The 19,462-nt window shown below is 46.1% G+C and overlaps 2 protein-coding genes across 8 annotated transcripts in view; one reads left to right on the top strand and one right to left on the bottom strand.

Moving 5' to 3' along the window:
• Positions 1–15: 15 nt before the first annotated feature.
• On the bottom strand, positions 16–18,211 carry tsc1a (TSC complex subunit 1a). 7 transcript variants are annotated; one of them, XM_060053067.1, is made up of 23 exons: positions 18,066–18,211; positions 17,271–17,385; positions 16,126–16,229; positions 15,674–15,826; positions 15,176–15,320; positions 14,883–15,037; positions 14,418–14,491; positions 12,853–13,019; positions 12,292–12,353; positions 12,049–12,196; positions 11,799–11,863; positions 11,560–11,656; positions 11,180–11,263; positions 10,720–10,922; positions 9,831–9,964; positions 9,634–9,698; positions 8,824–8,990; positions 8,226–8,408; positions 7,810–7,920; positions 4,954–5,067; positions 4,207–4,412; positions 3,980–4,099; positions 16–2,951 (listed from the first exon to the last, which is right to left on the bottom strand). In XM_060053067.1, the coding sequence occupies exons 2-23, from the start codon at positions 17,374–17,376 to the stop codon at positions 2,507–2,509; spliced, it is 3,108 nt and encodes a 1,035-aa protein (XP_059909050.1). In that variant the 5' UTR covers positions 17,377–17,385; positions 18,066–18,211; the 3' UTR covers positions 16–2,506. The 7 variants fall into 7 exon arrangements, with proteins under 7 accessions (XP_059909050.1, XP_059909056.1, XP_059909053.1 ...); XM_060053073.1 differs by having other exon boundaries at positions 9,661–9,698; XM_060053070.1 differs by having other exon boundaries at positions 9,831–9,961.
• Positions 18,212–19,353: 1,142 nt separating this feature from the next.
• Positions 19,354–19,462, top strand: part of LOC132458801 (bile salt-activated lipase-like) — a 9,983-nt gene continuing 9,874 nt past the window's right edge. Inside the window, exon 1 of the mRNA XM_060053100.1 lies at positions 19,354–19,462. This exon is cut by the window's right edge and continues 48 nt beyond it. Coding sequence (XP_059909083.1) covers positions 19,448–19,462 — 15 coding nt within the window. The 5' untranslated portion in view covers positions 19,354–19,447.

Genomic DNA, 19,462 nt, shown 5'->3' with positions numbered 1-19,462 from the left:
ACACAGAGAAAAAAATTCAAGATCTATCATTTATTTATTCTATTGTTCACAGTTAAACATTCTTGTGTAGGGATGGCTTCGAACAAGGCAATGTGGTTATTTTACTTAAGCAATTTGCCCTAGCAACGAAACAAACCTAGATGTTTTGGTTGGGACATCAGCATTGCAGGAGAAAAAAAACGTCGAGGTTTGTGTCGCCTCCTTGTGGTGAAAACCAGTTTGACATCTGACAGGTCAATTGCTCCGCTTGAGGTAGACGTAATATGTGGAACACTTTGCACATCAGCCTCAACACAACCGGACTAGTACATTCTTCCTTAGATAAAATATTTGGGTCTTTCTGCCAACAGTACTGTTTTTTATTTCACAAATTGAATTCAATTCACATTGTAATTTAGAAATGGTTTGCTTCTTCAAAGTTTACATGGTGGGCCTACAGATTATGTGGGTTGCATTTCCATCCATTCCATGGATTGAAGATAACAGCCCCACAGTTCAGTTTAATGAATATGTTTGATTGGCTATTCAGCTCACCTTAAGTAAAAGCTAACACTACTTTTGGTGCAATTACATTATGGATTATGGAGATTTTCCGGCAGCCACATTTTGTGCTACGCCTGAAATATTAAACGAGTTGGCAATTCAAAAATAGCCTAGAATGGAATAAGAGTTTTAACAAATCATACAACTTTCCAGTCGTGATGAGATGTGTCTGAATGCAAGAAAGGCTATCCTTCAAAGGGAATCCAATGTCTTATATTCTATAACACAGAGCACGCTGCCTTTTGGACATGATGGACGCAGACTACAGATAATGCTCCATAATTATTATTCTAACATAATCGAAACACAACATTTTGGATTCACACACGTTTGGGCAGAATTTATAACGGAAACAATGTTAAGCACGTTTTTTCAAAGTTTTTTTTCCCAGACTAAGAGGCGGAACAACCAGCAACGTCTTCACCAGAAAGCCAGGATGGTAATCATGAAGTTCAGAGTTCCAACACTTTTTAAAAAATATATTATGCCATATGCCAGACTGTAAAGCAGATTTCCTGCTTTAACATGAACCAGATCAGCATGTGCTAATTAAACCAGGAACAACACCCCAAAAGCAAGCCAGCTGTAATGCAGTTGTAATCATACTAGGAGCGAAGTTCTGTAATTTGATGCGGCTAACACTCTGGGAATCAACACAATCACAGAGAATAACATCATCACTTGTGGGATTGTCTCAAGGTCATTTGAGCGCGTTTTCAGCCTGACGAGATGATGGTGAAGAGCAATGTTTTTTTATACCGCTAGCGCAGTGTGAGATACGGGAGCAGGAGGGAACCCTGAGTAATAATGTAGTGTAGTGTGAGAGGACCGATGGTCACGGTCAGGCTGCCGCTGCCGCCACACAGAGCAGCGGCGAGGGGGAAGGACACCAGACCAGCAGGAGCTCACTCATTAAAAACATGGTTAGCTTATTTAAAAGTAGCATTCCATTATGTAAAGCCCAGAGAACCGTATAAAAAGTCCACCGATCCTGCTAGCTCACCTGTCTGTCTTTAGCTGGACCAGGCTGCTGCTGCCCGCGGTCTGAAAGAGCCGACACCAACTTGCCAAACACCTGATAACCAATGTAGTCGCTGGCCTCTGCTGGGTTTAGCAGCAACATGTTGTTTTACACACGTCTCTCTTTAAAGTTCGGTGGACTGGTCACAGGGAGTGACATTCAAACATGAAAAACGATGCTAAACATGAAGAGAAGGAGGGCAATATGGCACTCTCTGGCAGTCGGTAGCAGGTATTTAACGAAATTAATTTGGGTTTCTTCCTAAACTAGAAAAATTGCTGTTCCCACCTTCTTGGAAAATCATTTAGATTTTACCCATCAGAGAGTAGATTACAAACCCCAATTAATCTAAGGACATAACAACTGCCACTTCTGTTTTGTTACTGATTAAAAGATAGAAGGTAGAGATTTATGTTTGAATAAGCCACCAGCCAGCAGGTAACTTACTTACCTTGAAATAAACCATAATAGCTTCATTAGCGGTTGATGGGTTTCCCCTCTCTAGCCGTCTCTGCACTAGTAACCTTGTAGTTGGTACATTTAGCTTTTAGGACCCTTGCTGGCCGGCAAGCTAGTGGTCGCTGGCTAACTATTTCTTTGCAGCTTTGCACAAAACAGGCTTGCACCTTCGCCAACCCAGTAGTTGGACAAACCAGGAAAACAAGGAGCAGCTCAAAGAAGTAGCCACCTCACTGTTTCCCCGGAACAGGAGAGTAGCTTACATAGTTGCCTCTACGATTGTAGTCAACTAAATGAGTAGCATACTCGCTCGCCAGCCTGCGCCTACCATGTGAGTCATAGTCGGGCTGCCTTTCACCCCACTGCCATGCAATTCTCCCGTGAATCACTTCTTCCATGCGGAGTTCTGACTCAAAAAAAAAATAATAAAAAAAAAATAATCGATCCATCGATCCCTTTTGGGACGACCCCTCGGCAGCCGTGTCAGTACTCCAGGAGCATCCCGTCGTAGTCCATGATGCCGAGTATGCTGCTGCTGGCGTCCTGCAGCAGACTGCCCTGCTGGGGAGGGGGCGGCGGGGACAGCTGGCTGGATGAGTGCTGGTGGTGGAGGAGGTCGCGCGCTTCCTCTCCTTGTTCCTCTTCCTCCAGACACTCCCCGTCGTGATCTGGGCTCTCGAGGGGCTCCGCCCCTTCCCCAAGCTCCGCCCCCTCCTCCGGACTGTTGCCCGGAGGTCTGAAGAGCATCCGGGCCCTCTGGCCGAGGAAGGAGCCCACGTCGAGGGGGGACTCGATGGGGGACAGGGACAGCGGGGAGGTGGACAGGAGCTCCACGCCCCCGTTCAGGATGCTCAGGGACGAGGAGGGTTTGGCGCCGAGGCAACGGTTGTCCTGAGATATGGGTATGGAGCCACGGCCTCCGTTTCGCCTAGTGTGCAGAGAGAGAGAGAGACTAGTATGTATGTATGTATGTATGTATGTATGTATGTATGTATGTATGTATGTATGTATGTATGTATGTATGTATGTATGTATGTATGTATGTATGTATGTATGGATGTATGTATGTATGGATGTATGGATGTAGAAACGATTATTTGAGTACTCCTCGTTACAAATGAACTTGGTTGGTGGACAGGCAAACTCAAGGTTGCATATACACACAAAGACAAGTGTTTTGAAGCAAATGTATCAATTTTCTGTGTGGCGCCACTGGCGTGTTCCGTGTGCTCAAAGCAAATGAAATGTATCAAGTGATGGCGGTTAGAGCAAAGCGCAGCCAAGTATTGAAATACTTTACAGAAATAGGAGATCTTGAGGTGAAATATAAAATATGCAGATCAAAATTGAGCTACCAGAGTGCTACAAGTACTATGCGGCAACATATGCTCCTGAAACACAACGGTGAGGGAAAGCAGACCCGCAGCAACCAAGTGTGTCGGCTATATTCACCGCCGCGAGACGCAGCTGTAATACCGGCCGTGAATAGAAGATCACAACGCTGAGTATTCTTTTTGTTCATTTGCTGCCGTTTTATTTGCAGCTTTAGACTATTTGCAATGGTTAGGCTACTTGTTTCGTTGTTTTTTTTAAACCGTTACAGGCCTTTGTTCGACGTGATTTAAATTGTGAGACTCATTTCTTTTTGTGAGGAAAATGTGTTTTGAACGTTTACAAAAATAAATACTATGATAACTCTGTTTGATTGTTAAGCATTACATGTTTGGTTGGTAATATTGCCGTTCATCATTAGGCCTATTCCTGATGCAGATGCGTTGCATTCTAAAAATAGATTAGTTTTAAATGAGTACTCGATTGATGCCCATCCCTAGTTCGTACGTACGCGTGTGTGTACGCGTGTGAACACGTGTGTATACGTGTGTGTGTGTGTTCATAAGTGTGTGTACGTGTGTGTGTGAACATGTTTGTGTGTGTGACGTGTGTGTGTCCACCCACCTGGCTGCTGTCTGAGCAGGGGGGTCCAGGAGGCTGTAGAGTTCTAGCAGTTCGTTGTTGAGCGCCTGAGAGATTCTCTTCACAGCCACGTAGCGACTTTCGCATGCACCAAGCTCCACCCTGCAGGGGGACGGATTGCACGGCATTAAGATACATAATCAAGAGCCCCCAGGTGAAACCAACTTGAATCTGCAGGCATGTGTTGGGATTGTTGCTTGGTTTGGTACCGCGCTTGTATCTTGGTATCTTCCAGAAGTTTCTTCAGGTCCAGGATCATCTGCTCTTTCCTCCCGAGAAGGGCTTCCATCTCGGCCAGCCTCTGATTGGCGGTCTCAAGTTCACTCAGCTTCTTATTGGCTAACTCCAGCTCCTTCAGCCTCTTATTGGCCTCTTCCAACTCCTTTTCCGCTCGGCCCCGGAGCCTCGACGTGTCCTGTTCACAAATCAAAGCCCACATTCAATTCATACATAAAATCATGCAAATGACTCCAAAAGGTCGGTCAAATAGGATAGGAGTTTTTTTTTGTATCAACAGATGTGGGATAAAAATAACATTCTCCGAAAGACCCTGCCTTTCAGCCGTTTAACAAGGGAAACATCAGTGGAATTAAGATGAACATTAAAGTTAATGTCCTTAAATCCATGGCTCACTGCTGATATCCCCAACAACAGCCGGTCCTCCACGCTTATCCTTCTACTAAACAGAAATGCTAGAAAGGAAAAATGAAGTCCGAAAAATGGTCTTTATGCAAAAAAACATAATCCATTTAAACCCCTGCACAAAGTTCCCATTCATTTCATTCAGAGAATGCTTTTGAGGAAAGTGTAACTAGCCTTTTAGTTGAGGGTAACTAGTCTTTTAGTTGAGGGTAACTAGGCCTTAAGTTGAGGCTAACTAAGCCTTTAATGGAGGGTAACTAGGCCTTTAGCAGTCCAGGATGAGATGGATGTTGATCTGTAGCCCCCTCCGGTACCTGGCAGCTGGTGTTGTCCCGTTGCTCTATCAGCAGTCGATTTGTCTCTCTCAGGAGCACAAGATGTTTGTTCATCAAGAACATCTGCTGCTGGAGTTCCTCACTGCTGGACACCTACACACAAACAGAAACACACATTAAAGGTCCCATGGCATGCTACTTTATGAATGCTTTTATATAGCCGTTAGTGGGCCCCTAATACAGTACTTGAAGACGTTCAAGAAATTCAACCTTGGTGCAGAATTACAGCCACTAGGAGCCAGTCCCACAATGAGCTTTCCACAAACATGCAGTTTTTTAGAGGCGGGTCAAGGTGGAGGGTGGGGGTGTGGCCCTGAGCAGCTTGCGGCCACGGTAACATGCGCTCTTGTTTACAGTGGATGAATCGCAATGTCGAGGCGCACAGCCTTTAGCCGTGTTCGGTAAATATTCTGGAGCACTCCGGGTCAGTGGCGGCTGCTGGTCTTTTAAAGAGGGGAAGCTCATTTTTGGCCTACATCAAAATAGTTGTCAATTTATTGAACGAACTAACGAAACTATATTAATCTCGGAACAAGGAAATGCGGAAAGTATGTTAAACTGAAACAAGGAAATACAATAAATGTGTTAAATTAATAATGGAAGCAATTTCGCCAAGCAAATACCAAGAAATGTGTTGCAGTTTGTCATGAGACTTCACTTGCAAAATCCGCGATGGGACTGAACTCAGATAGTGAAGTGACTGTGTATATCTCAAAATAGCTGTCAATCAAAAAGTGATTCAGACTTTCGACTGATCCTCCAATCATAACGCGGAAGCCCAGCGTCCAGGCTAGCCCAGGCCAGCCCACTGCTCCATCCACCCCCAGAGACGCTGAGCGTCCGGGGGCGGGACAAATCTGGGCATTTATCCAATGACCGTCGAGTTTCGAGGCAATGAAAAAAACTGTTCCATGCAGTCTCATTGAAGTGAATGGACGCTCGGCTTCTACGGTCTAATGCATTGACATTACGGGAATGTATGAGAAGTTAACAAAATCGAGTCAGTCTTGGATAAGATTCTTATCGAACTCGTCTTCGACATGAACGTATTTTAACGAATTTGTAGTCAATGAAATGTTAACACAACAATACATATTTGACAATTTAATGTTCGAAATTTTAAGGGAAGCTGAGCTTCCCTTGCAGTCTTAGAGAAATCGCCACTGCTCCGGGTGCTCCGGCGGGAGTCCTGGAGCTCTATATCTAAATAATATCATATTATATATAGATATCTAAATCATATAATATAGATTATCACGGCCAAAAGCTGTGTGTGCCTCCAGACGATATTATGAAGGACTGGGTCGGGTTCTCTGACGTCTCTGGTTCTTGCACGTCCACATCAATCTGAAGTAAACTGAACCGAGACATGGAGGAGAAAGGGATTGTTGCCCTCGACTCGGCAGCGGGCAGCGCCTAGGCGGTGGTTCCTCGGCAGGAGACAATCGCAGTCAACAATCCCTTTCTCCTCCATTCGCGGTTCATGTACTTCAGGGCATCAAAGCCAAAGTTCCTTTCACCCAATTCCTTCTCAACCATGGCTGAGATAATCCCAACTACGAGTCTCCTTGTGGAAATACCAGCAACCCCGACGTGTTATGTGCCATTAAACCAACAGCAGAACGGTTATCCAAATAACAAATAAGTGTACTACCCTTGCGTTACAGTGTGTGTGCACACACACACACACACACACACACACACACACACACACACACACACACACACACACACACACACACACACACACACACACACACACACACACACACACACACACACACACACACACACACACACACACACACACACACACACACACACACACACACACACACACACACACAGGCAGGCAGGCAGGCAGACAGACAGACAGACAGACGTGGCGCTCGCAGGGTCGTGCCTCGGTGCTGCCTCAGCAGCGGAGCACCGGCAGAAGACAATCAAGGTCAACAATCGCGGGCAACAATCCCTTTCTCCTCCATGTCGCGGTTCATGTGCTTCAGGGAGTCAAAGCCAAAGTTCCTTTCCCCCCAATTCTTTCTCAACCATGGCTGAGATAACCCCCCGCTACGAGTCTCGTACCAGAGACGTCACACAACCCGACGTGTTACGCGCTGTGGCAACCCGGGCCGGGCCAATTAAGGACATGCAGAGCACCTGAGGAACAGGTGGAGAAGCAGGGCTTAAATAGCCTGCTTCTCCACTCATTCAGGGCTCTCCCAGCCATAGGGCTCCTGTACGGAGAGACCGGTCATCGTGGGTGACGGGATTCCACCCAAGGGCCTAGGACCGTCGATTCCTCCCAAGTTTTTTCGTTGTTGTATTGTTTTCCGTATGAGACTTTGTTTAATTTAGGATTAAACATGCCTTTTTGGCTTTTTTGCCAGCTATGTTGTGTCCTGTTTTGGGGGAGGTTGTTGTTCGTTCACCGTGCCGGGTTGCCACAGCACCATAACACCAACAGCAGAACGGTTCTCCAAATTACAAAGACTTGGACAACCCTTACATTACAGTGTGTGTGTACACACACACACACACACACACACACACACACACACACACACACACACACACACACACGGTCGTAGCTCGTCGTCATTGGCGGGCCAAATTCTCTGGGTGAGCAAAGATTAGATGAAAATTCCAAATCGGCCCATATGAGCTTTGTTTTTTCAAAGGCAGAGCAGGGTACCCAGTGCTCGTTTCACACCTAACACCATTTCAGGCAGGCTAGGGGAACTCAGATTAATGTTAGAAAACCTCACAAAGTTGGACCTTTAAGCCTGCATAAAACAGAGGGGGGTGTATAACCCCTTAAGGAGGCATCCTCACCTTGAGGGACAGTTGTGTGAGTTGATGTTCAGCGTTGTATGCCTCGTTATTGGCCTTCTGAAGCTCCGCCTCCAAATCTCCCAGTCTGCCTCGACATTCCTGCAACTCAATCTAAAAACCAACCAATCACAACGATGTTGACTCTATATATAGTGGCCTGCATATGGTATGGTCTATATAGTGATGTGCATATGGTATGGTCTATACACACCAGCGCTTTGGTGTGTATGGTCTATATACTGAAGTGCATTTGGTATGGTTTATATACTGAAGTGCACATGGTATGGTCAATATAGTGATGTGTATATGGTATGGTCTATATAGGGACGTGTATATGGTATGGTATATATAGTGATGTATATGGTATGGTCTATATAGGGATGTGTATATGGTATGGTCTATTTAATGGTATGTACCCGTAGCTTCTGCGTGGTGCTGTTGCTATCCAGCAGCTGCTGCTGTTGCTGTTCCATCTGCGACTGTAGTTTCCCAGTGTTGGTCTTGGAGTCGTCATGGAGACGGTAGAAGCGTCGCTGCTCCTCTGCTAGGCTGGCTCTGAGGGCCTGGATCTCGCCTTCCTGAAGGGATAGCTGGGCTTGCTGCACACACAGACACACCGTTAGTTCAACACGGCCGTTCACCGTCACTGGCCTTTTGTCCCGTGGTGCTTCATGGCGTGCCATCGTTGTATGTAGCATGTTGCCACCCCCCAGTAGGGAGGAAGTTATGGGACTGAATGTGTGGGTTTACATTAAAGGGAAACCATCACACTGGGCTATTTTCTAATATCCGAGAGCACAAATTCATACGCCTGTCAACCACAAACGGCATCAGAAAAAGCAAGCAACACTGGCCGCATTTAGACCAATGTAGTACGCAATGACCGATGATCAAGGGTCAAACTTGTCTCATTTATTTTCGGTTCCCCCTGAACCTTGAGACAGGACGTGCCGCGGCCGTGGAAACACTGCGCTCCACGGACCCATGGCGTCCGGGGTGTGTGCGTGGCGTTACCATGGAGGTGCTGTGCTCCTCCAGCGTGGTGGACTTGATGACCTCCCGCAGCAGGCGGCGGTTCCTCACGGCGTGCTGCTGCCGCTTGTAGCGCTCGTACTGCAGCTGGCCGTGGACCAGCAGCAGCTGGCTGCGCAACATCTGGAGCTCGTCCCCCTGGGCGGAGCCTAACACACGGACGGACACACACACACACACACACACACACACACACACACACAGCACCTTAGACCATAGAACTCCCATTAGCAGGTATCAGTCATTAGTCGTGGTGATAGACATGCCAGTGTTAGTTTAGCTTAGGGAGGTGAATGTAGTGCTTTTGTGCTGGGTTAGGGTTAGGGTTTACTTTCAAACAATTACATTAACTTTCTCCACTTTTATGACAGTGCACCTTTAAGATTCTATTCTATTTTTAAAAAAGTCTGAGACTTTTTTAAAAAGTCTCAGAAATGGATCATCATTAGCAGCAGTTCAAAACAAGCCTTTTCTTGATATCCAATCATACAAAATCTCACACAAAATTCTTATTTACATATTCATTAGCGTTCCCTCTTGTCAAAACAATTTGTCTGGAAAAATTAAAACTGAAAAAATGATTGTGCGACACTCTGCTATAGAAACTAAAGGATGGCGTGAAGGAAAGAAAAAGAGCGTCCACAAGGAACACCAGTGCAACTGGTGCTAGTTTAGGAGTAGTAAGTTGTGCTTCAGTGCTGGTTAGTTAATGCTAGTTCCATTGGTTAAAGTGCGGTCTGCGGTGAAGCAACGTGGTGATGCCTAGTGCCGTTGGTTAATAGATGTCAGTACCTTTGGTTTTCATGCTCTGCTGTTTACCTCCAAAATAACTCCAGTCCAGTGCTTTGTTTGGCATCCTAGATATGAAGATACATCACACAAATGGAAATACATGGACACAATCAATACATGATCGCATAATATGTAAGATTAGACCAGTTTTATGATGGGGGGGGGGGGTTGGGTTGTTTTAGGCACGTGAGAGAGACCTGAGGTTCTGGTGCGCCTGGTAACCTTGGGTGATGAGGCGGTCCAACAGCTCTAGAGGGGAGAGGGAGGAACCTTCGTCCACACTCGCTCCTAGGGCGCTGGCCTCCTCTTTCCCAGAGCTCCTCTTCATCTCCTTCAGGAGACGACCCATTCCACACACACAGAGGGGAATGAGACGCTTGAAACACATTCTCATCTTTACGCTTCAACCAATCTCGGGACATTTGAACAAACACTTCCCTTGAGTTTGACCCATCATCACACTACCCCACACCGCATACATATGGAAACGTAGGCATTTCTACTAATCCGAATAGCATTTATTATAATTTTAGATTTTGTTATGCTGCAATGTCCAGGGTAATTGCATGTCATTCTTAAAGGGGACATATTATACTACCAGGTGTGAGTGTGATTAGCCATTACAAGCCGTTTTGAAAATGTGCAGCTTCTGACATCACAGGTGGGCGTGTCCACCTAGATGTATGACGGAGAGATAATCAACGTTTGCTACAGTCCACTGGGTAGGCTGATCTATCCAGCACACATCTAGGTGGACACGCCCACCTGTGATGTCAGAAGCTGCACATTTTCAAAACGGCTTGTAATGGCTAATCACAGTCAAACCTGGTGGTATAATATGTCCCCTTTAAAGTCGTTTTATTTTATTGAGAAACGTATGGAGAGGTTTTTATCGTAAATCCTGATGGACGATAAATAATCCGAACACGCATTGTGATTTACGATGTACAGGTCACTCGCTGATTGGCTGCTGCCGCTACAGACGGTGAGAGCAGTGTGCCAGCCGATGGCTGCAGCACTTGGAAAATCAGCCCAACCCTGTTCTCGACAGTGAGGCTTGGCTAGCTGACCGCCGGCGCACTGTACCTCTGCAGGCGTGGGCTGCTGGGCCAGCTCAAACAGGAACTGGCTGGGGAGGGAGAAGCTCTGCTGGCTGCTGGCGGGGGGGCTGTGCTGGGGCAGGTCCGCCGAGGACTCCCCCAGGCTCCCCAGAGAGCGCGAGGAGACAGAGTCCTGGAGGAGCGAAGGCTCAGGGGATGACAGCGTTGACAACTCCTCCGTTATGGACTCTGACGGAGAGAAAGACAAAAAAATAAAAGATGTTGAGAATGGAACACGATAGAGCCGGCTCTTGTTTTATCGCGCGTCTTTGGGGAAGCATGTGTGCGTGCGTGTGTTGGTGTGCATGTCAGTGTGTTTTTGTGTGCGAGCGTGTCAGTGTGTTTGTGTGTGCGTTTCAGTGTGCATGCCAGTGTGTGTTTGTGTGTGCGTGTCACATTGTTTGTGAGTGCCTGAGAGAATGTCCGTGTCTGTGTGGCTTATGTACCGTCATCTCTCTCCTTATGTCTTCCCGTCTCTCCCTGTGTCTCTGTGATGAAGCTGGACAGCTCGTTCAGGGACATACTCTTCCCTGCAACAAACACAACCACACACTGCCTTTTTAGAACCACAGTGGTTCGCACCACTAGTATAGAGTATAGAATTGGATAGCAGAAGATGGCAAGACATAGTTCCATAGCAAAGGGTAACAAAACAAGGGTTAACATAACACAGATTAGACTAGCAAATGATGGCAACAAATTATATTAAAGAACATAATAGCATATAATATATATAATATATAATATCATTAGAATAACAAAAGCTGATGTGGTAAGTATTAACAAAGAACAAGAAGGAAACAGAAGGTGGATGTGAGCCGCTCACCAGAGTTGTTGTTCGTTTCTCGTCTTTCTTTGCCCTTTACTTTCATTTGCTGACTGGCTGAACTTTCCAGCTCTCCCATTGGCTGCTGCTTTTTCTGCTAGATTTAAGGATAGATACATGGTGAACTGTGCAGCATACCATTGTGCATCAAGTATCATTGGTTCTCTTCCTTGTCGACACTAGTGGAAGCACCAGGCCATAACGTTAGGTATATAAACTGGTTCTCAAACGCAGCTCACCTGCTGATGTTCCAGAGTCATGGTGGGGGACGGCGAGACGTTGGCCGATGCAGGATATCTTAAACCTAAGGAGTCAAAATCAAGACTGTTAAGATAGAAAAATCTCTTTGTACGAGTGTAGCAAATCACCAGAGGTTCATCTAGAGAAAAGAAAGAACTAGATATGGATATTGAGGGGAATTAAACAAAAAGGTGTGCGTGTGCTCGTGCGTGTGCTCGTGCGTGTGCTCGTGCGTGCGTGCGTGCGTACCGCTGATGGAGGTGGTCCTGTTCAGAGGCTGGGCGGGGCTTAGCGTGGTGTCTGAGACAGTGGCAGGAGAGAGTCCACGGGACGCTGGGGGCGTGGCCAGTTTACATTCAATAGAGGGGCTCCAGATGACATCATTGCTATCCCACTGCTGAGGGTGAGAGAGGGTGAGAGAGAGGGTGAGAGAGAGGGTGAGAGAGAGTCTCTTGCTGCGTCTCATTGATCGCCAACAGTTTATTTTCGTACCTGGATAATAGGGCTGTGTCCATCCATCAGAGACAGCGACATAGGTGTACTGGTGGAACTTCCTGTTCAGATAAACAGAAAGCATAACCAATCAAGTCCAAGAGCCCACAACCAATGTAATCCAATAGGAAGGATTAGCACGTTAACATGACTGTTATCACTAGGAGGGCATCTACAACCGGCCTTCAACCACTCCGTTAAGGAAGACCCTTAACAGGGTATGCAAATGAGCAGCAAGCATGGATCGAGAAGGTGCCATATCGGAGCAGTATTCTACCACGCTAAGTAGTAGACTTGTATAATACTGAGTTAAGATTTTCCCACAATCATACATCACGCTTCATGAACGCCTGCTCCGAAATAACATGTTCATCAAGAGTGTGACCAGCACTTCTGCTGGAGTTACTTCTGCTGCTGTTGATTTCCACCAGTGCTGCATTCTTCAACTTCCTGCCCTTAGACATTGCCAAAAGCCCCCACTATCTGCCGCTGTTGATCCCCATCCCTTAAGACGGGCTGATCAGAAGGAGAGGAGGGGCGAGGCGACGGGGTGTTATCTACCGCTGAGGCGCTGGGCCAGGGGGGTCAGGGGGGTGGGCGGCAGGCTGAGGTGGTCAGGCCTGAGGCACGACCACTTATCCGCCAACTGGGGGCAGCCCTCCTCCCGGGGGTCCAGGGAGACTTTGGCACATTCGATGACGATGTCGTGGACCTCATAGCACTTCCACCTGTGTGGAGGGAGGCGAGATGAGGGGCAGAGCATCCAACATGAGTTAGAAAGAGAGAAAGTCCTCAACAATAGACTAGACCATACTAGTCACAATTCAAGTGTCAGGGAAAGAAACTTTTTTTAATGCATGTAATTATTATTTATCTAACATTTTCTTATAACTATTTCTTACTTAAAAGGAAGGGTAGGCCATTTGTAAAAAACAGCCAGGGTAAGCTCGATTTTGAAAGTAGCAAACCAAAGAAATTACAGTAGGCTCAGTAGCCTACTACCATCAGTCGCTACTGTTTGATGTACTGTACAGCGTAGAGAAATATTTTGATTGGCCTTTGCCTGGTTTTGTGAGAATGGCATTTCAACACTTCAGCAAAGTGGTTGAAAAGTGCTTCATGGCCGGTGTGCGCTTGGGAATTTCTCTGTGCTTTTTATCCATTGTTCCGATCAAGGTAGTGTTGCGAGCCAAGGGTAATTCGCTGTTACGATTGATAAAAGAAAAAAAGAGACTATCAGTAGCGACATTTCCACCTAAAAAGGTTCAATCAGCTTCATGACAACATTGTCAGCTAGCTGTTCTCCAGGCAGCTTGTTGACATTATTCTGTAAATAAGGAATGTCCTTCCATGTGTATCTGGTATCACCATCACACAGCATCAAGAACCAGAATCCAAACTGGTTGGTGAGTCATGTTCTGTGTGAAACGACCGCAAGCTTTTGTAAGGAACAGTTGTTAGTACACAGTGATATTCTCCCCAGGCACGTAACAAGGCCGTTTTGTGTAGAAATAGCTCAGATTTGGGGGAAACTTTATTTTATTTTTTTCCCACCACTGTGTTCAGAAAGGTGTGACGGGTGCTCGTTAGTGTAATGAGCCTCTTTTGTGCTTTTCTATCAGCGGTGGCAATAGACAAATATGGCGTCATGTGTTTTGTTTCTTCTCGCCCATAAACCCAGCGAGATATTAAAAACGTTATAATGCGACTACCGGTAATACCGTGTGAAGTTGTTTTATTACATACGAGAATAACATGGTACATTGAGGCTGCTATTCAGGCCCGTGTTCTTGATATGACTGATGCATGGTTGCGTTACTTTCTTTTGACAAATGCACACATTAATCACAACCCAAGCTGTGAAGAATCTCTAACTGGATGGTGTGATCCTTCTTCTGTGTTCCCCTAACAAAGCTTCATCACTTGGACTTGGGGTGTAACCCCATTGCTTTAATGGAGGCCTTAGGGTTAGGGAGGGTCTTCAAAAGGCGGTCTGTGGCGCCTTTTGAAACTGATGAAACTGTGTTTAAGGGCTATACACATGTAATAGACTGATTAGACTGCAACCAGACAGACAGGTTTTCAGGGGGTTCTGAAAACAGATGCTGCTGTTCCAGAGTCATTACCTGGACGGATCGAGCTCAGAGTCCTGGGCCCCGGTCACCAGCTCCGGATGGACCCTCACATGCTCCAACATAGGCTGCACATGGAGGAGGAGAACAGAACGGGGGTCATTAACTCAGTTTTTATGTGTTTGCAATGATGTCATGGTTATGCAGCTTTAGTCACTCAGCGATCATCTCGACTTTGAAATTACCTTGGGTGGGGGGATTCTGCAAGCTGAGAGTAGCTTTTATGACAGTTAATTTGTTGACCATACCGCCACTATCAGGCTGGTGATGGCCCATTGGATGGTGCCTAAATTAAAAGTTAAAGAATGACTCTCACACCGCGATTTCTCATTAAAGATGGCCAACGAGAGATTGCGCTGAATGAGGGTTGAGTGAGGTGATCTTGTCGTTATGGTGTGGTTCTGGTGAGAGATTGCATTCAGATTCTACTCCATCTTGATGGTGAATGGTTGTATGGACCTTGACTATGTTGTGGAAGACGTCCAGGTTCTCCTTCATACAGTAGTGCAGCCTCAGGTAGGAGATGAAGTTGCAGGGGAACATGCCGTACAGCCGGTGGAAGAGGCTGTACACACTGGCGTGCAGGTGCACCAGGTATGCCTCGTGGACCGCACCTGGAGGGGTTGGGGTTTCACCATGTCAATCATATGTCGACCACTACTTTCTGAAATCTGGCTTCCTCTGTGTATTGCATACTGATGCGTCTGTGTGTTGCGATTAGCATGCAGGTGTGTGTCGTGTGGTAGAGTTACTTGGGTTTTTGTGACTCCAGGAGGCCAGTCTCCCGAACACATCGAAGAAGTCATAGATGTGCCGCTTGCCCGCCTGAGGGATCATGGGTAACAAGGCCACCAGAACCAGAACGCCCGTCACCAGAACCACCACGTCCGAGTCGCCCTGCACAAGCACAACACAATCAGAAGCTCACCACCAGACCTGGACTAGCACTAACACCAGTACCGGATGGGCTCTATGCCCGGGTTGGATTACAGTGGAAGACAGAGGAGGGAGATGCACCACAAAAGACGAAAACATGACCAGGGGCCCTCATTGGAAGACCAACCGTAGGTAGCCGACCAGTTTAGGCTGTACTAGCCCAAAAGGGATTCAATCATGTCTACTTTATATGACGTCTACAACGTCCCAGACGCCATCCAAAACACACATGCAGCATGAAATCGTTTTGGCTGTGCCGCTGTTCTTTTCGGCGGCCTCTCTCTGGGGAGGGATGAGCGACGTGGTGGCCGTACCTTGAGGCAGCGCAGCAGGGAGGGCAGCAGCGGGGAGCGGCTGATCTTGTGGATCCATGGGGGCTGTCGGCGCACCACGTGGCCCAGCAAGGTGAGGGACGCCAGCCGGTTCACCGACTTCACCAGACAGTCGTTGAGCTTCTCCAGAAGGGTCTGGGAGCAACGGGAGAGGGCCCAGACATAGCACTGTGTTCAAGTCACATTTCTCAACCAGGTGGTATTAATGGCTTGATATTCTCTTATGTTCTATTAGGATTATGATATTAATTCACTTTCAAGAGTTAGGAAATAAGGATGCAACTGCTAGATTTAGCTTTATAACACACACACACACACACACACACACACACACACACACACACACACACACACACACACACACACACACACACACACACACACACACACACACACACACACACACACACACACACACACACACACACACACACCTTGTCGAGCGGCTCTCTGATGGAGGAGAGCAGTAGAGCTGCTTCAGAAGAGCTGGAGTCAAGGTAGAACTCCAAGAGACTGGACAAGACCACGGTCCCACGGTCTGGAGAACACAACAGAACGCTGCTGAGCATACAATACATATATACACAATACATATATTCAAAGAGCAACAAAGGGACCATATGAGAAAACAAGGGAGACGGTGAGACATAGAGAAATAGAGAAAACATAGGCCGGTCCAATTGTTGTTTTAGCCCTTAAATCACAGTAACAGATTTAAAGGGCTCCGAAGGACACATAATGAGACAACTCTAACCTTAAGCTATCTAAAGGGAAAGGACAAATCTCCTAATAACTAATGAAGAAACCCTAAAGGATAACTTCTGGTTGTTTCCACCTGGACCCTATCATTGAGGGAGAGTGCTTCAGCCATCGCAGGAGTGAAACAGTCTGTTATTCATAGTGTCTTCCTTTCCTTTTGCTTGATCTTGTTTGTTGTTTGTCAATGTGTTTACTCTAGTCTTGCTCCAGAAGAAGTCTCGGTCTAAAATCTCCCAATAGTGGAATTGTAGAAGAAAATGTCCCCATTGTCATCACAATAGGGGCGGACTAGCGCCCCGAGACGAGAGCCCCCCAATGTCAAGGAGACTTAGTAGTTGGCAGTAGTCTTCGCGGTGTGTTTCAATGCAACATTTCTGCTGAACAGGTCAGACTAGAGGTTGGATAAAAGGCAGTTGGACGTTGGTTTGAGTCTGGGTCGGTGTGTGCCCTTTTAGAATAACAATCTGAGCCCGTCAGTGGTAACAAAAAGCACTTTTATGGGACGTACATTGAAGGGTGGGTATTGCCCCATATGGTTAAATGGGAGCCTGCTTCGCAGGCTGAAGCACTCTCTCTCGTTACTGAACCAATACCAAAAATAGTATTGCATTAGTGCCTGGACCCAAATTAATGGTAAACTATTGTCCAGGTTGAAAAATACAGACGATATCCTTTAAGAACAAACAAAAAGAGAGGTGTCGCATCTAGGGATGGGGGCCCCGATGGACAGTCATAATGGTAGAATAAAAATAAATAACAGTCTCAGTAAAGAAGATAGACAGTAAGGCAGCCAGACACAAAGGACAGACAGGGCAGTAACCTGTGTTGAGCTGTTCGCTGATGGTGCTTTTGACCTGCTCCAGTTCTTTCAGATCGGAGCTCTGCAACAGCGCCAGCAGCTCAGACACCCCTACATCTCTGGACATGGTGTCTCACTGCAACACACAAACACACACTTAATGCCTGACATAAATGTATTATGTTTTCACATAAGACATAATCTGCACATTATTTTGTGTAAAGTGAAAATTAAATATTCAAAAAGCTACTCGCCGTTTTAACCCTTATAATGACTTGTTTGTTTGCATTCCATAAACATCAAACCAACCACAGATAAAATACTAATCTTATGGTATTTACCAAGCCTTCACAGTATCACTTGTAAGGGGCATAGACAAATACCTGTTTTCCCAAGAGCTGACAGTAAGTCAGTCAACCATTAGCCCAGTTGGGTGAACAGAGCCCATGTATGTAGTGCAACAATCTGCGAGTCATTAATCATAATTATGTAATCCTGGAGCAGCTTGGCAAACCCTGCACACAAACAACATTTCAAGAATGAACAGATCCGTAAATACACCTTCTGTTGTCCTTGGTATATTCCGCGAAATTAAAGGGAAAACTTAAAAAAATGCAGCAGGCTATGTTGTTTTTTTCCCCAGATCCAAGCTCAAGGCTGCTAAGCTAACACGTTAGCTCGCAGGACTGTCATCTGTCAAAACCACTTTCATTCTGTGTACCACAGCCATTTCTATTCCCCGGTAAATACACCAGCTTTATCGTGGCTGTTAGTGTCTAACGTTGACAATGAACATTTAAAGAAGAACCCAGTTACCTTTCAGACTTGCTCATGCAAACAGGGCGCCGCCATTTTGAGCAGTTTGTTGGCACCTCCCCCATGGTGGAGACCCCTCCCACTCATATTCTGTCAAAATAACACCGCCACCACCGACAGCTGTCCGGCGGTGTCTAACGAGTGTCAGCCCCGTGTGGCTGCCCAGCATGTTGATCTAGTGACAAGTTAAGGTGGCTGTCCTGCCGATTCCTACCAACATGTCGTATATATTATGTACACGCTATTTGATCATCATTTGTAGAATAGATCACCCAAAACTGCAACCTACATTCCTGACAAAGTCAATACAGTAAACGGATCCCTCTATATACAGTGAATAATAAACGACTGGATATTTTATTCAGTTATTTGTTAGTAGACTTATGGGCATTTGGATTTTCGGAATTGTTAATAACATTCCCCAATAGGCCCATTGCTGGAGTGATTGCATGACTTTGCAAAAAAAATATTATTGTCAATTGAACGATTATTCAGTGATTTTCAGGGATTATAATCCTTCAACCTCTAATGAAAAAGTGCCCAAAGACACTGATGTAACTAAACATTTCCCTATTGCCCTGCCTAGATTAGCACAAAATGCATCATCCAATCCCCACTACTCCGGTGGATTAGCCAACTTGTTGACATGATTCATGGCCAGCTTCACAGCATTAATCAGACTGCTCTAATCCAGCGGCCAGCACATGGCAGGTCAGGGTGAAAGGAATTGTCCAGCTGACGCCAGTATAATTCCTCCTGGGAACTGGGCAGGTGGTATCCTGTTCATCCAAGGACGAATAGCCCAAGGCAACGAGGACATGGGTGCAGTGATTCTGGAAGCCTGTCTCACACAGGAGCCTGACCAGGATTAACCTTGTTTGTTTAGTGGGTATAGGATATAGAGATATATTACAGGATGTTATGGGAAAATGTATCACTTGGCTCGCACGCAAACACAAAGACACACACACACACACACACACACACACACACACACACACACACACACACACACACACACACACACACACACACACACACACACACACACACACACACACACACACACACACACACACACACACACACACACACACACACAAATACGTTTAAAACTAAGCAATGTATTTTGAAATGTTTCTACCAACCAATATTTCAGCTGATTTCAATGTATGCTTCTATTCCCACTGGTTGAGGGATGGGTGGGGTTATTCTATCTGTACACCAACTGGTATTTTTCTCAGGCCTATAATGAAAAAGTCGGTATTCTCCCACTCATCTCCAACTAATGTATACACACCCCCAACCCAGACCAATGGGTTTTTGGTCAACATGTGACTATAAAAAGACAAAGAAGGGGTGTTTTTTCGGCATATGCGGAGATGAAGTTTCTATTG

This window comes from Gadus macrocephalus, chromosome 6 (genome assembly GCF_031168955.1).
Source record: "Gadus macrocephalus chromosome 6, ASM3116895v1".
NCBI classification, from domain to species: domain Eukaryota; kingdom Metazoa; phylum Chordata; class Actinopteri; order Gadiformes; family Gadidae; genus Gadus; species Gadus macrocephalus.
Note: the sequence above shows the minus strand (reverse complement) of the source record. Positions and strands in the feature narration are given on the sequence as shown.

Excerpts from the sequence above, each read along its gene's own strand:
- tsc1a (XM_060053067.1), bottom strand. The coding sequence starts at position 17,376 with ATGTCCAGAGATGTAGGGGTGTCTGAGCTGCTGGCGCTGTTGCAGAGC. Across the intron at positions 11,264-11,559 it reads AGAAACGAACAACAACTCTG|GGAAGAGTATGTCCCTGAAC; the intron begins GTGAGCGGCTCA and ends TGTTTGTTGCAG. Across the intron at positions 7,921-8,225 it reads GCACCACGCAGAAGCTACGG|ATTGAGTTGCAGGAATGTCG; the intron begins GTACATACCATT and ends GTTGGTTTTTAG.